The sequence below is a fragment of the Littorina saxatilis genome, linkage group LG8, assembly GCF_037325665.1.
Source record: "Littorina saxatilis isolate snail1 linkage group LG8, US_GU_Lsax_2.0, whole genome shotgun sequence".
Taxonomy (NCBI): Eukaryota; Metazoa; Mollusca; class Gastropoda; order Littorinimorpha; family Littorinidae; genus Littorina; species Littorina saxatilis.
The window spans coordinates 27,319,524-27,337,138 of record NC_090252.1 but is presented as its reverse complement, the minus strand read 5'-3'; the positions used below and the strand labels follow the sequence as shown (position 1 = coordinate 27,337,138).

Sequence of the window (17,615 nt, the reverse complement as noted above, 5' to 3'; positions counted from 1 at the left end):
ACAAACTTGCAGCCATAGACTTGGCTGTTGAAAAAGGCAATCGCGCTGCTGCTCAACAAATCGGCGTCAATGAAAGCATGATTAGGCGTTGAACCGGCCCTTCAAAGTGGTGATGAGGGATGAGTGGGAGAGGTGGATGGTGGATGGCGAGAAATCATTCACAAAGACTGGCCGCATGCGTAGAGCAACCTTTGCAGATGTGTGCCAGTGGGTCCTGAAAGCTTGGGATGCTGTCAAAAAGTCAACGATCATCAACGGCTTCAGAAAGGCTGAGATCATCACTGGAGCAGACGACGCGACAGACAACACGACAGCCACTGACAGTGGGGCCGAGAGTGACACTTCCGGTGACTCTGTGCCAGAAGCCATTCTGAACTTGTTCATCTCCGACACTGAGGAGTCCGACTTCAGCGGATTTTCAGCATCAGATGTTGAGTGATTTACAGAACTAACTACAGGTGCTGTGTGCAGGACGAGAGGACAGTTTGATAGTCCAGAGTTCTGTGAATCACTCAACATCTGATGCTGAAAGTAAAGTGCAAAACTGACAAGTTAGCCGGTTCGTTTTTGTGTGTGTGTGGTTTTTTTTTCGTTGACTTTCGATGTTTCTTGACTTGAACTTTGCTTCTAGGCGCGGCTTGTATGCCGGAGCGGCTTGTGTATGGATTTTTCTGGTTTTTTTTAAAAAATCGGGGGGTGCGGCTTATACCCAGGTGCGTCTTATAGGTCGACTTTTACGGTACCTTACAGCAGCACATGCCAAACTCAAAGATGAGTTCTAATGAACACCCCTCCTCAGCTTACCTGAGCCTTATGCTCACTGTTGGCGCTGAGAACTTTCTTGACACGCTCAGCCTCCTTCAGCAGCTTGGCCATGGCTCGGTGGTTGTCCTCCACCTTGATGGACCGCTTCTTCTTGGAGTTGAACACCTTGGCCAGGTGGTCGCGCAGTCTCAGCGTCATCTCAAGCCCTCCCAAGTGGCGGTCATACCTAACAACACCGTGCCATCAGCAATTATTGAACATTCAATTTACAAGCATCAAATGTCTTTAATAAACCACATGAACATGTGCAATCAAAGACCAGAAAAACTAGCTCCACTGAAGATTTGCGATAAAAGGCTGTCACTAACGATATCGAAGGATCACACTTTATGGGGTTACCATTTGCAGAAGAGGCTTGAAACACCATAAGAAGCGACAAATTCCTATAAAAAGAAAAGTTTCGAAAAAACATTGCCTTAAATGTTAACTTATAAGCAAAGAAAAGGTTAATAAGAAAGCGGTTGAAACTAGAACTTTACCTACAACTGGTTTGTGGTTTTATGTTATGAGTCAACATACTAACACAATTTGTATCCATGTCAGCCAACTTACCCCACTCCTTTGACAGTGAGTTGAGGGTTGGTTTCAACACGTGTTCCCTCTTTGGTCTTCACCATTTGGTAACCTGTACAATACATTTCAAAATGACTTCATTCTGAACCAGCCCTCAAAGTCCAACAAATGGTGTACTCGCCTTTGGCTAGTGATTCTGAAAATGTACTAGCCAGAGAGAAAACTTTACTAACCAAACCAACAACTTTTTTCAGCAACTTTACTCGCATTTGGCGAGTAGATGAACATTTCTACTCGCCAGTTACATGTTTCTACTCGCCATGGCGAGTAAAATACTCGCCACTTTCAGGCCTGTGAACTATTATGGATCCTCAATAGCATACTTCACCACCATCTTCAATTGATTCAAAGATAGTCCATGCGACTTTTGTAACTTTATTATCACAAAGTAGACAATGTTTTTTGTTTTTTTACCAGACCATTAATTTGTGTTGTAAGGTATGCAGGGTATGACAAGTCATGTCAGGTTGTGTGTGTGTGTGTGTGTGTGTGTGTGTGCATGCATACATTTATGCGTGTGTGTGTGTGTGTGTGTGTGTGTGTGTGTGTGTGTGTGTGTGTGTGTTGTGTGTGTGTGTGTGTTTGTGTGTGTGTGTGTGTGTGTGCGTGCATGCATTTATGCGTGTGTGTGAGTGTGAATGCATGTATTTTGCTGTTGTACATTGCCGTGAGTTCTTACAAGAAGGGACCATTGATAAGTCTTAATTAATATTATTATTACTATTATCAAAATACACTTAGGAGATTGCCACATGTGTACTTACTGACAATTGATGCTGTAGTGCTGGTGGCGCCCATGTCATAAAACATGTAATACTGGGCGGTGGCATTGAAGTTCTTCCTGCGGAACACTCCATAGTTCAAAGCAACTGCAAACAAAGAAAGAGGAATACCAGAGACCAAATTAATTGTGGCAAAATAGCATAACTTACAACAAAAGAAAGGAAACATGAACAGTCTTTGATGCATTCCTTCAGATTCAAGACAACCTACTCTTGCTCGAGACAGCTGCCAACACCATCTCTCCATTAGTAATAAGAGCTCAAATCTTCAACTGTCTTGAGACAGACCATCTTGCTGCCCTTAGATTAAGCAAATCTGCCTGTGGGCAAGTGAGCAAGCACCATAATGCAATTTCTTAACAGTGCTGAAAGTCCAATAACTGGTGTACTCACTCACCTTTGGCTAGTGTTTCTGAAAATGTACTAGCCAGAGAGAAAACTTTACAAGCCAACCCAACAACTTTTTTCAGCAACTTTACTCGTATTTGGCGAGTAGATGAACATTTCTACTCGCCAGTTACATGTTTCTCCACTTTCAGGCCTGCTTAAGCTCCTATCGCAGCATACCTTTTCAACGTACACTGCAAGCAAATATAGAGAGATTTTTATAACCAACGTCAAGACGGTGTTTGCTTACCTGCAGAGTTGTCAGTCATCAGCTGCAAGACGTTGATGCCCACCAACTCTGCTGCAGTCAGGACAGCTCTTCTTTCGGCCTGATTGTAGTAGGTTGGCACTGTGATCACTGCATCCTTGATATCTTGTTCTGCAACACAATTCTAAAGGCATGAGTCAAAATATAAATAGAGAAACCCAGACTCACACACAGACTCTTGTTGCTGTTAGTTTTCCACTAGCAGGCAACCCAAATTTACCAGCAATGGGATAATACATAATGCAAATGAAAATAACTTTTAGTTCCAGAAATAATTAACACTGAGCAACAAGACTCATGATTATCTTTCTTTATTTGGTGTTTAACGTCGTTTTCAACCACGAAGGTTATATCGCGACGGGGAAAGGGGGGGAGATGGGATAGAGCCACTTGTTAATTGTTTCTTGTTCACAAAAGCACTAATAAAAAAATTGCTCCAGGGGCTTGCAACGTAGTACAATATATTACCTTACTGGGAGAATGCAAGTTTCCAGTACAAAGGACTTAACATTTCTTACATACTGCTTGACTAAAATCTTTACAAACATTGACTATATTCTATACAAAAAACACTTTACAAGGGTAAAAGGAGAAACAGAATCCGTCAGTCGCCTCTTACGACATGCTGGGGAGCATCGGGTAAATTCTTCCCCCTAACCCGCGGGGGGTAACTCATGATTATGAAAGTGACATAACAAAGGTAAAAAGATTATTCAGAAATCATGAAAAACAGTGTTGTAGATACTTGTCAAACGTGTGAGATGTGATAAATAAAAGGAAAAACAAACAAGACATACCAGCAAAATCCTGAGCATATTCCCGGGCCTTTTCCAACATCATACCCAAGAGTTCTTCAGCACTGTACAGTGTGTCACTGCAGGAAAAAGAGTTAATGGTTAGCTGACTGAAGTAACATTTGTTGATGAGTGACATAATTACAGCAGTCCCTGCAATGTACGGCCCCCGACGTGAGCGGACACCTTAGATGTACGGACACATTTGCTCGCAACGATAATTGCACCCTCTTAAGTGGACACATGCAAAACGCGGACACTCATTTTTGGTCCAAACTGCAGGTCATACCTGCAATGTGCAGACAGACGGTCATCGAATTTCATCACAACTGTGACCAAATCGATAACGGTTCCATGTCACTTCAGCGCCAGCACTTCAGCACCAGAAATTCAGCGCGAAAATACTTCAGCGCCGTACACTTCAGCACTGGGACTTTTCAGCACCGTACCTTTCAGCGTGGCGAAATTTTAGCGCCGTACATTGTAGCGCTGTACATTATAGCGCTAGAGGAAGAGAGAGAGAGAAAGGGAGAGAGAGAGAGTGTGTGTGTGTGTGTGTGTGTGTGTGTGTGTGTGTGTGTGTGTGTGTGTGTGTGTGTGTGTGTGTGTGTGTGTAAAAGTGTCAGCGAAACTGCAAAACTGAGTGACTAATAGGCTTGATTGAGTTTATCCCACAAAAATATATTCTTTACCTTTATTTCTCAAAAAAGCGTATGAATTAAAATCACTAAAATCAGTAAAATGTCATTAAATGAATTCGATTGCAATGTGCCCATAATGAATAGCTGGAGGTGCCAGTTCAAGATCACACCGCGTCTCCTGACGTACTGAATAGCTTGTCTCTGAAGACGTCAACACTAGAACATGAAAGCAAAGGCGAGTCCTTCCATTGTTTCAAGCAGCCCCCGACCTCCGTCATTGTATTGTCTAACGATCGTCTTTATCCGTTTCTGTAAGTCTTTGTACTTGCGCCTTTTGGGCGCTGGAGCCTGGCCTCCCAGTAGACGTGTGACGTCCGCCTGGACTAGTGCCTGTTCTTTCTTGAGGGCCTCTATCAGCCTCCAAAGATTGGGGTAGCACGCCCCGACCACGTTCTGAAAGGCGTGATGCCACCCTTCACAGCTGTTGTTGGACACCTCTCTCTCTCTCTGTCTCTCTCTCTGAATATAACTCAAACCACTCATTCAGACCTGATTTGTAACTCTCTCTCTCTCTCTCTCTCTCTCTCTCTCTCTCTCTCTCTCTCTCTCTCTCTCTCTCTCTCTCTCTCTCTCTCTCTCTCTCTCTCTGACGCTAATAGTTTTACCCCCTTCCCCGACATTCCCTCCTTTTCCCCCACCACGGCGCTGAGATGTACGGCGCTGAAGTCTCCCGGCGCTATAGTGCACGGCGCTGACATCCCCCCGTGCTGAAATGTACGGCGCTAAAATATATGGTGCTGAAAAGACGCCGCGCTGAAATGGTGGCGCTGAAAGGTATGGCGCTGTAGTGCTGGCGCTAAAGTGACGTGTTACCATCGATAACAGCGCAGCATGGTTAATCCGACTGCAAAACACGAGTGATGTTGGTCTCCCGTTAACTTGAGTGCACGTGTACCCAGCAGGAGGGGGGTGATTTTGGGTCAGAAGTGGGGAAGGCACTTTGATTTTACGTTCTTGCTTTCAGAGGAGAATATGCGAACACAAAATTGCACCATACTCTTCTTCTTTTTTTCTTCTTATCTGTCGACAACAACGACAACAACGGATCGCGGAAGCCACAGTCGCCTCAGGCCCTCGGAGTCACCAAGTTGAAATCCTTAGTACACAGCATCACGGTGTGTCATGTTATGCATACCAGCTGATGGTTGAGGCCAAAACTTTGATAGGGTGTGGTGGTAAAAGATAGCTGCGGTGTGTACCGTATTTGACGGATTACAAGACACACCGTTTTATAAGCCGCACCCCCGACTTTTAACAAACAAGAAGGGCAAAGCCCACACGACACACATGCTGAACAGACCTTGCTTGAACTTGAAGTGAGGTCAAGTTGCCGCACATGTTTTTTGAGATCTTGTAACCATACACCATCAGGCCACATCAGGCCACATCAGGTGTTGATAGACTTAATAGTGTCCAAGAAATATCCAACTTTAAAGTTTTCCGGACGGACGGACGGCGGGACGGACGGACGGACGGACGACTCGGGTGAGTACATAGACTCACTTTTGCTTCGCATGTGAGTCAATAAAACTGAGACAAGAAGAGCAAACGCTCGATCGAGTCACTTTCGCAGTTCTGAATATTATATGAGGCATCAGATGGACAGGAAGAAATTGCTATTCACAACACAATGAGTCACGTTCACATAAAATTTGAGCCCGGTCACTTTTATAGTTTCCGAGAAAAGCCCAACGTTAAGTTGTGTGTTGCCGAACAGAAAAGGCTAGTTATCTCCCTTGTTTTTCTGATAACGTTCGTAAAAGGCTACAGATGTAAATACTTTGATGTAAAGAATAATCCTACAAAGTTTCAATCACATCCGATGAACTTTGTCAAAGATATAAAATGTCTAATTTTTCCTTTGACGCTGACCTGTGACCTTGAAAAAGTCAAAGGTCAACGAAACCATCGTTAAAGTGTAGAGGTCATTGGAGGTCACGACTAAACAAAATATGAGCCCGATCGCTTTGATAGTTTCCGAGAAAAGTCCAACGTTAAGGTGGTGTCTACGGACGGCCGGCTGGCCGGCCGGCCGGACAGACTAACACTGACCGATTACATAGAGTCACTTTTTCTCAAGTGACTCAAAAAACAATATTTATTCAGTAAAGAAAATAATTACAGAAAACTAATGCCATTGTGAGTTGCACATTCAGTAATTGCATCCAAGTTATGGTGCATACTGTGTCAAAAGGTTCTCCATCCTAAAATGCTAATCGCTGGTCATTAGGGGATCGAGTCGAACAAGGAACATCAGTTCTCCGACTTCTCTCTAGTCTGGCGCCTGTTTTCTCTTTTTTGACAAATATCAGTTTAACTCAAACTGACCTGGAACTTGAAGATATGTAACCTAATGTGAGTTATTATGAAAATATAATGTATTTCCCTCACACATATGTAGTTTTGGAAGAGTTATTTTCAATAGTTCAAGGTCAAGGTCACTTCAAAATATATACATTTCAACTTTGAAGGACCCTGTGACCTTGACCTTGAAGTGAGGTCAAGTTGCCAAACATGTTTCTGAAGATCTAATGTATTTCCCTCACACATATGTAGTTTTGGAAGAGTTATTTTCAATAGTTCAAGGTCAAGTTGCCAAACATGTTTCTGAAGATCTTGTAACCATACACCATCAGGCCACAATTGGTGTTGATAGACTTAATAGTGTCCAAGAAATATACAATGTTAAAGGTTTCACAGACGGACGGGGGGGACGGACGCCCGGACGCCCGGAAGGACAGGCGGACGATGTCGGTGAGTATATAGACTCACTTTTGTAAGTATAATGTATTTCCCTCACACATATGTAGATTTGGAAGAGTTACCTTCCATAGTTCAAGGTCAAGGTCACTTCAAACTATGTATACAATCCAACTTTAAAGGACCCTTGCGACCTTGACCTTGAAGCAAGGTCAACCAAACTGGTGTCCAAAGATAGGGCTTACATTGCCCTGTATAGCATACATAGCTACGGTTGCCATTCTCAATAACTTCAGAAAAAAATGCGAAAATGTGAAAAATGGTCGTTTTTAAGACAACAATTACGGCCCCTGTGACCTTGAACTTGAAGTGAGGTCAAGTTGCCGCACATGTTTTTTGAGATCTTGTAACCATACACCATCAGGCCACATCAGGTGTTGATAGACTTAATAGTGTCCAAGAAATATCCAACGTTAAAGTTTTCCGGACGGACAGACGGACGGACGGACGGACGGACGGACGGACGGACAGACGGACGGACGGACGGACGGACGGACGACTCGGGTGAGTACATAGACTCACTTTTGCTTCGCATGTGAGTCAAAAATTGGGACGAGCCACGTATAGGCCGCGTCACTATATTAGCCGCCGTCAAAAAAAATATAATCAGATCGTGTCAATCAATCAAAACCACCAGGCAAACGAAAGTATGGTATTTGGCGAAATCGGCTCCGCGAATAAACAAGTGAAACAAAGAAGAAAAGTGAAAAAGTTTGAAGAAAAATATCACACACACAATTTGTAACCAACACACACATGTAGTCCCGTCCGGAATAAGCTTTTTTGGGATGATTTACGACTTTTGCGCACATTTCGAGCAGACGAAAACACAACATGGCGGCTCTCGCTCCTCCAACTATCGCGAGACACAAAAAAACAAAAACTGATACATCCATTGTTTCTCTGTACGCTATCTTGTCACGACGACGTGTTGACAAACGAAGATTCGCAAAAGAAAGTGAAAAGCGCCGAGTCTTGAGTAGAGAGCTAATAAAGTAGCGGTAATCGCTAATCGAGCAAAATGAAAATCCGCGGCGACTTCCATTAGGTGAATGCTATTCAAGTTTAGGTAACGTTTTAGCCGCATCTTGTTATAAGCCGCAATGCAATTTTTTTTGAAAAAAAGTCGCGGCTTGTAGTCCGTCAAATACGGTAACCTCATTCATTGACAAGATTAGCAAAGCCATATTTTTTTTTTCCTGAGCCATGACCATTGAGACGAACAGTTGGTTACCTCATAGATCTCTTCACTCGCCAGTTTTCTTGCTTCGTTGATCATAAACCCCCCACCCCCACGGTGTCAAAAGTTAGACACGACCACTTGACTTTTGTCTCATTGAACAGTGGCCTACAGCTGACACATCTCGCTTACAGACAGTGGCTGGGGGCTTGGGGGTGGTGAGAGCGCAAGAGTGAGATAGTGGTTACAGCTGGAAGACCTCTCGAGGTAATTGAATTGAAGTATTCTTCCATGAAGAAAATGTGTACTCTTCTATGCAGATTTAAAGTTTCTGCTGTGGGGGCTGGGTAAAGGGAGTGAGGATGGAGGGGGAGGGGGGAGGGGGGGGGGGGAGGGGTAAGGGAAGAGTGGAAACTGAAGTCAGGGAAAAGTCACTGCCTGAAGACCAGCAAGCATTCAAGGGAGTTAGGGGTGGAGGGGGGGAGGGAGGAGAGGGGTAAGGGGAGAGTGGGAACTAGACAGTCAGGGAAAAGTCACTGCCTGAAGACCGGCAAGCATTCAGTAAAGCCAGACAAAAAGAAATTACGATATGCAGCTCTGGTTTTCAAAGGATATTCTTGCAAAGCATCTGTGCAAACATGCCTGCCTCTGTGAGTATGTGTTTGGCTGCTTTCATGGGGTACCTGTGTCTTCAATGATTTGAGGATTTCTTTTATCTCTCTTCTTTTTACACCAATGATTTCAAGTCATTTTTACAGAACAATTTTTTTCGTTTCAGTTATAGTGGTTTGACGTTATTGTTGTAGGACAAGTAGTGGCTCAGGAGTAGCATAGACTCACTCTGTCCGTCAGTGTCGTGTGTTTGTGTATGTGTGCGATGGGGGGGCACCCCTCCCGTGACTGGCCACCTGCAATGTATGGACAGGTTTGCGTGTCCGTTCATGAGAGGGACTGCTGTATCTTCAAAATTCTCTCCGCATGAAGTCGTATAGCATCAGTTTTTCAAAATATCTCATAAAAAATATTCAAAACACACACACATACAAATTACAATACAAGCATTTTACAATGAGCCTGCTTTTTGCTCACTTGAGTCTGTATTTGTCTGTGACTTGTGGTAAATCTTTGGGTATTATGTGGACTCACTCATTTTCTTTGAACAAGATTGTCCCTCTTTCCTCGTCTTTCACCAAGACTTCATCGTAGAATGGAAAGCGTTTCCTGAACTGTGTCACTAACGGGTCATCATAGGTACGCCCAATGATGTGCGTCAAGAACCAGAATGCTTTTGTAGGAAACCGCACAGCCTGAAAATAGTTTAAACATAGATTCACTGCAAGGATTCTGCTCATCTTATAACCTGTAAAACACCCCTTTTTTCCATTCGTGTTAAACTGAGAATGATAAAATAAGAACAAACTGTGTGTGCTCTTGTGTGTGTTTGTGTGTGTGTGTGTGTGTGTGTGTGTGTGTGTGTGTGTGTGTGTGTGTGTGTGTGTGTGTGTGTGTGTGTGTGTGTGTGTGTGTGTGTGTGTGTGTGTGTGTGCCAGTGATACCTGTCTTACTGAGAGATTTTACAGACATCAATGCCTTTATATAGCAAGTTCTAATAATTGTATTTCAACTTGATTTCAGATAAGTAACTAACACTACAAAAAACACACCATATTTACACTTTGTTTTACAGCTTTACAGAGAGAACTGATCTCAACAGATACAATCCATTTGATTTTCATAGCTTTTTAGCATTCAAATTGTGAATCTCATTTGCTATGAATACAGTGGAGTTCGCATGTATGTTCAATACATCACCTGTCACCAAAACTAAATCTCTTGTGGCACCATCTGCAGTGCATTGTGTTCTGTTTTGACTAGGTATGAACAAACAGTGGAACTTTTGATAGGACAACAGCTGTAAAATCCCTACATAAAAAAAAAATATTTATTCCATTTTTATCAAAGAAAGAGACATAAGCGACAGCCATACTGAAAGAAAAAAATTAATACAGAAAGTTCTATCTCACAGTGTTGTATGCTTCGTTTGCGAAGGTTCTCTCGCCATCCCTGAAAGCAACGATGGACCTTGTCTTTCTTGATGACTCCCTGTAAATCATGAAAATATAATAAAATCTGGCATAAACTGTACCTCGAGTCAGTAGATTCCATAAAGGAAATACATTCTAATAAATGGCAAACACAAACTGATGTTTAAAGTTGGTTGACTTTAAAGAACACCATTCTATCCAGCTTATGTGATAAAATTTATTTAGCATTTTAATGCAGGTTACTATTGTTAAAACAATCTCCTCTATACAGAGAAAGACTAAGTTTTAATGACAACCATTGTGAAATGAAGTTCAATAACCTAGCTACTTTAAGGTTAAAATATTACACTTGTAACTATGACTGTCACTATCATAGCATACACAACACACAAGAAGACTTACTTGTCAAGAACTATTTCCATCGGAACACCAGGCTGAAAAAGACAAATTGCATCATTATAACTTAAGTTGACCAAGAGAACTTACGTTACCTGCAATGAAAGGACATCCTTGAGACCAACCAAGTGTGCCTGCATCACAGGTATCCTCTCGAACAGGTATACTTTGGTAAAGTTAACAGACGGGCGCAGTGGCGTGGTGGTAAGACGTCGGCCTCCTAATCGGGAGGTCGCGAGTTCGAATCCCGACCTGGTGGGTTAAGAGTGGAGATTTTTCCGATCTCCCAGGTCAACTTATGTGCAGACCTGCTAGTGACTTAACCCCCTTCGTGTGTACACGCAAGCACAAGACCAAGTGCGCACGGAAAAGATCCTGTAATCCATGTCAGAGTTCGGTGGGTTATAGAAACGCGAAAATACCCATCATGCCTCCCCCGAAATCGGCGTATGCTGCCAGAATGGCGGAGTAAAAACGGTCATACACGTAAAAATCCACTCGTGCTAAAAACATGAGTGAACGTGGGAGTCTAAGCCCATGAACAAAGAAGAAGAAAAAGAAGGTAAAGTTAACAGAGAAAGGGACAACAGAAGGTGTCCTCTTGTGTGAGTTGTCTTCTTATTGCAGCCTGATACTGCTGTAATGTGGTAGCTGTGATGAAAGGACACCGTTGGGACCAGCTGAAAGAGTCCCCACATTGTAGGTGGCCTTTCATGACAGACTGGAAAAGATACCAGACAAAGGGACAATAGGTGTCCTTTCATGAGGTGTCATCTCATGAGAGGGGCCTCACATTGCAGGTACCACTGTATTATCTATTCTTCATCTCTCTATCTGTCTATGCTTGGGACAGGTATACATATAAGCATGATGAAATACTATTATTAATGAATATGTATTAATGTTTTTGCAATAGTATATATCTTGTTTCAACAATCAGTACATCCCACAATGACAAAGCAGCATGCTGGGAATCTCACCTGCATTGGATTTTACTTTGCACTGCCTTTTCAAAATGTATCAAGTAACGATCAAAAATATGTACTGTTCATAATTCAGACAAATTTATAATCCCCTTCATACAATTACATTTTTAAAGATAATAATGTCGTCATAATTAAAGAATTTCTTTGACGATTGTCCTGGAAACAATATTAAGAAATACTAGTGGTACCCGTGCTACGCACTTTGTGTGCTGCGCATGCGATGTCATTTTGTTGGTTATGTGCTTGTGAAAATGTTGTTTGCACCCCTCCCCCCCCCCCCCCCCCCCCGCACATTATCCCGCATATAATGAATTATATTCTCTTGGTGAAAAATAAAATGTTAACCCTTACACCGGTGCAATTCTGTAACACATGTTACATAGCCACTGGTGAATTAACAGAGAGAAAAATAACAAAAAACAGTCATATAGGTTTTCGCATCAATGGGAGGTAATCGGAACTGACCAAAAAGACTGCGCGACCGCACGCGACTATACAAACAAACAAAATAAAATACAGCAGGTATGACGTTTGCATGAATCCATGATTACGTCTACATGAACAACAGTGATAAAAGTGCGCATCTCTTCCCAGCCGTGCAGCGCTTTGAAAGTTGGAAGCATTAAAATTTAAACGGGTAAAAAGCCATCGTGAAGATACGAAAAAAAGTATGACGTCTAAAATACTTAATGATTCAAACGCATAGTATAACATATGTAATTGACAACATTGACAACAGAAAATATATACATGGTTCACACACACAATCGAGTGCACACATCCATCCATGCTTATTTAAAGTCATGTACACACACACACACATACATACATACATGGCATCAAGCAACACACAATTAAATGACACATATGGAATATGGAAAACGTATAATGGACATGACCATGGCAAGTAATTTACACCGTTACCTACTATAAAATTGATGATATATATATACCACTCACTTGCTATTCGCCTAAAAGCTTGCGGTGTGCTGTGACACATATAAGAAACCAGAAGAAAAAAGGACTTTACTTTGGCGAAAAGAGCATATGCTGCTTATTTTTGTACATAACTGCTATAACTGTATTTTTTCCGAACACTTACATGTAAAAAACATAGAGATATATCTTACCATTTCACTAAGACAGCCAAAATAACGGTCAAATTAAGGGGAGATCATGATGACGTACATGTCTATGGTTGCACCGGGGGAAAATATTTAGTCGCTGGAACCTATAAGGTATAACACATGTTACATAGCCACTGGTGAATTAACAGAGAGAAAAATAACAAAAAACAGTCATATAGGTTTTCGCATCAATGGGAGGTAATCGGAACTGACCAAAAAGACTGCGCGACCGCACGCGACTATACAAACAAACAAAATAAAATACAGCAGGTATGACGTTTGCATGAATCCATGATTACGTCTACATGAACAACAGTGATAAAAGTGCGCATCTCTTCCCAGCCGTGCAGCGCTTTGAAAGTTGGAAGCATTAAAATTTAAACGGGTAAAAAGCCATCGTGAAGATACGAAAAAAAGTATGACGTCTAAAATACTTAATGATTCAAACGCATAGTATAACATATGTAATTGACAACAGAAAATATATACATGGTTCACACACACAATCGAGTGCACACATCCATCCATGCTTATTTAAAGTCATGTACACACACACACACATACATACATACATGGCATCAAGCAACACACAATTAAATGACACATATGGAATATGGAAAACGTATAATGGACATGAACATGGCAAGTAATTTACACCGTTACCTACTATAAAATTGATGATATATATATATACCACTCACTTGCTATTCGCCTAAAAGCTTGCGGTGTGCTGTGACACATATAAGAAACCAGAAGAAAAAAGGACTTTACTTTGGCGAAAAGAGCATATGCTGCTTATTTTTGTACATAACTGCTATAACTGTATTTTTTCCGAACACTTACATGTAAAAAACATAGAGATATATCTTACCATTTCACTAAGACAGCCAAAATAACGGTCAAATTAAGGGGAGATCATGATGACGTACATGTCTATGGTTGCACCGGGGAAAAATATTTAGTCGCTGGAACCTATAAGGTATAACACATGTTACATAGCCACTGGTGAATTAACAGAGAGAAAAATAACAAAAAACAGTCATATAGGTTTTCGCATCAATGGGAGGTAATCGGAACTGACCAAAAAGACTGCGCGACCGCACGCGACTATACAAACAAACAAAATAAAATACAGCAGGTATGACGTTTGCATGAATCCATGATTACGTCTACATGAACAACAGTGATAAAAGTGCGCATCTCTTCCCAGCCGTGCAGCGCTTTGAAAGTTGGAAGCATTAAAATTTAAACGGGTAAAAAGCCATCGTGAAGATACGAAAAAAAGTATGACGTCTAAAATACTTAATGATTCAAACGCATAGTATAACATATGTAATTGACAACATTGACAACAGAAAATATATACATGGTTCACACACACAATCGAGTGCACACATCCAATCCATCCATGCTTATTTAAAGTCATGTACACACACACACACATACATACATGGCATCAAGCAACACACAATTAAATGACACATATGGAATATTGAAAACGTATAACGGACATGAACATGGTAAGTATTTTACACCGTTATCTACTAGTATAAAATTGATGATATATATATACCACTCACTTGCTATTCGCCTAAAAGCTTGCGGTGTGCTGTGACACATATAAGAAACCAGAAGAAAAAAGGACTTTACTTTGGCGAAAAGAGCATATGCTGCTTATTTTTGTACATAGCTGCTATAACTGTATTTTTTCCGAACACTTACATGTAAAAAACATAGAGATATATCTTACCATTTCACTAAGACAGCCAAAATAACGGTCAAATTAAGGGGAGATCATGATGACGTACATGTCTATGGTTGAACCGGGGGAAAATATTTAGTCGCTGGAACCTATAAGGTTATACGGCGACTTATCAGGTGATAATGTTTCGAACTATTTAGTAAACAAATCTATGGAATATTTTGGAGTTCCATTAACAGATAAACAGATCTATCTATCTTCTTATTATTTTAGGTTCGTCTGGGGTAGAGAAATAAAACACACAGCTAGGTTCGTCTGAGGTGCGGTCGCGTGTTTAGTCGAACCGAAAGTTGAAGAAGAACCAATCACAGATCTCTTTCGCCGCGATGTCAAAGTTCAGGTCAAAGTTCACTGTTGTCTGCTGAAATTTGCGAGACAAACCTCTTCAAACTTTGTTCGTGGACAAAATTGGAAGTCGGGACCTAGCGGAATCGATTTCCTGGGTCACGTTGGCATAGCAACCGAAGGAGAAGGCACAAATCCGCGCGGTTTGGTGACAGGAATCGAAAAACCACCGAAAATCCTACCAGTATTATATAGTAGATGCCTTCAATGGAAAGCAGAAATGCTCATTTCAATTTTCATGATAAAATTTAAACAGGTCGAGTGAAGTGAAATCAATCTGTCAAACTCACAGAATAATACTGAACGCACTGCAATTTAGGAAGACAATGCTTTGCGAATACCCTCTGTAAGACTGACAGCGCTGACACACATGATGGTGATGCACATAAAAAACGTAGCTGATCTCTTGAAGTGACAAGCCAGTATAGCGCAACAGTCTAAAATCGCTTCACAGGAAAGCGCGCTTTTTCTTTATTCTTTTTAACTTTCCGAGTTTGTTTTTAATCCAAACATAACATATCTATATTTGTTTGTAATCAAGAAATTATGAAGCAGAAGATGACATCCTTAAATTAGAATGTTCAGATTTGTAATGAGGCCTAAACAAAAAATAGGTGTGGTTACAGTAACCCCACCTACCCTATTTTTAGGGGCCGACCCTATAACTTTTTATTACATTTGTCAACAACAAAATGAAAACAAGAAAATGAGTGCAGAAAACGCAATGAAAGCGAACAAAATTTTTTTTTAAAGGTAAGTTCAAAATTGTTCAAAAGAATATCCATAGTCGCACACTTATTTCCCTGTCAAGTAGGTTTAATTTGTATACAATTAGAAAAAAAAGTTAAACAACAAAAAAAAGTGATTGCCTACCTTCCTACCCTATTTTTTTTGGCTATGTTACCTTAACCACACCTATTTTTTTGGGGGGGCCTCACCAAATTCAAGCTGAAATGCAATCCCAGAGTGCGGGCTTCGTCGAAGATTGCTTGACCAAAATTTCAATTAATTTGATTGACAAATGAGGGCCTCAACTTCACAAAAAGCGGGATATGACATCAAAGACATTTATCAAACAATTTTTGTTAAATGTCTGGAGATATCATTTGCAGGTACTATCTGCCCAGTAGTTTTCTCTGAATCGCTCTTAACACACACAAACATACACCAGCACCCTTGTCTCGATTCCCAGTCTATGTTGAAACTTGAATAAATGTTTTAAAAAAACACACAGTAAAAATGGAAAATAAAAGTGACTGACAGAGAACGTAAATGAGATTATTACCTTGACAAGTGCAATTTTCATGAATTCACCACCAAGATCAATAGACATCACTGCCAATCGACCTGAAATAAAATCCAGAAGCAGACAGTCAGTTTCTGCAGTGATGGCTGATCGTTTCAGAACAATCAGAAATACATGAGTGGTTTCACAGAAAAGAACATTTTACAGGCCTCTCACTCTCTCTCTCAAACACACACGCAAATAAAAAAATATTTCTAAATTCATCTAATCCAACATAAAATTTTACATCTTCCTTTTTTTTCTTTTCTTCTTTTTTGGAGATCAGAGCTTTTTCATTCACGTCTTGCCTTATCTACAACCAGGAAAAGAAGACTTAACATCTTCCTTTTGATTTTCACCTTGAAAATGTTCAGCAGTTGACAATGAATCAATCATACAACAATGCATAGGCCTACATATCCATTTTTCAAAATAAAATATTAGTTAACCTGGGTTTAGGGTTACGATTCTTATGAATTAATTGCTTTGAATGGATAATGGAGAATGTGATATTAAACCTTACCCATGACTGGTGCACATAATGCAATGAGAGTGAAGCACAATAATAACTTTGGTGGGCCACACCAAACCATTGTGGACTGCTATCTGAAAAATACAATGAAGATTACAATAAAATATTGGCGAAGGTATTCTTAGTATTGATCACATGCACACAAACGGTTTAAATACCTAAACATTTCAGGACAAGGTATAAATCATGATATCAGAATTATATTCATATTTGGTGATATAATGTGCTCCCGTAAAACACTGTTTTAGATGCCATAAAGTCGCTTTACAAACAAAAGGAAGGAAAGATTGGTCTGGCTGGCCTGAGCAGGCCCGAGGACAGCGTGACAAGACACCCACGTGCAGACGACATAGAAATTCAGAAGACGGCATGAACAAATAATCAACAATCAATATTTCGTAATCCATCAAGAAACAAAATCGTGCACATTAACTACATCAGTCGATTCAACTTATGAACTTACCGTGTAATACAACCAGATTGGTTTGTTGTCTATCTTTCTCCAATCTGTCGCTTGTTTCGCTTGCAAAGTGAATCGTGTTTTCAGCACCGGCAACTGAAGGAAGTTGCGACCGTGGCGCTCCCTGATTGGACAAATAATAAGCTACGGTGACCTCTCGAACCGTAGCTACACGTACACTTCCGGAAAAATCTCACGCAACGAGAAGAATCCCCTTCAAAGGCACTTAATCGTAAAATGTACAGAGCAAAAACAGCTGCTTTCGATTTCCAGGAGATCTTTGTAAGTAAACCGTGCTAGGTCTGAAGCGTTCTCCATTCAACAAAATCAAGAAACAAAGGCAGTAAAGACGCAGTTTGACGTAGCAGACGACACAGAATTGCAGCCTCGATCGCTGTTCTGCCTGT

The 17,615-nt window shown here is 41.0% G+C and overlaps 1 protein-coding gene across 10 annotated transcripts in view; it reads right to left on the bottom strand.

The window, feature by feature from the left end:
- Nucleotides 1-17,353, bottom strand: part of LOC138973189 (hypoxia up-regulated protein 1-like) — a 77,864-nt gene extending 60,511 nt beyond the window's left edge. For 9 of the 10 annotated variants that reach the window (XR_011457906.1, XR_011457910.1, XR_011457908.1 and 6 more), the window contains exons 1-11: nt 17,212-17,353; nt 16,740-16,822; nt 16,217-16,278; nt 10,718-10,749; nt 10,295-10,373; nt 9,417-9,577; nt 3,633-3,709; nt 2,818-2,946; nt 2,163-2,267; nt 1,378-1,450; nt 805-991 (exon numbers count right to left, since the gene is read on the bottom strand). Coding sequence is in view for 4 of the 10 variants with exons in the window: in XM_070345894.1 (XP_070201995.1) it covers nt 805-991; nt 1,378-1,450; nt 2,163-2,267; nt 2,818-2,946; nt 3,633-3,709; nt 9,417-9,577; nt 10,295-10,373; nt 10,718-10,749; nt 16,217-16,278; nt 16,740-16,809 (975 nt within the window). In the remaining 6 variants the exon portion in view is untranslated. Of the gene's footprint in view, nt 1-804; nt 992-1,377; nt 1,451-2,162; nt 2,268-2,817; nt 2,947-3,632; nt 3,710-9,416; nt 9,578-10,294; nt 10,374-10,717; nt 10,750-16,216; nt 16,279-16,739; nt 16,823-17,016; nt 17,090-17,211 lie in introns of those variants that run through there. The other variant, XR_011457907.1, reaches the window with a different exon arrangement.
- Nucleotides 17,354-17,615: the final 262 nt, after the last annotated feature.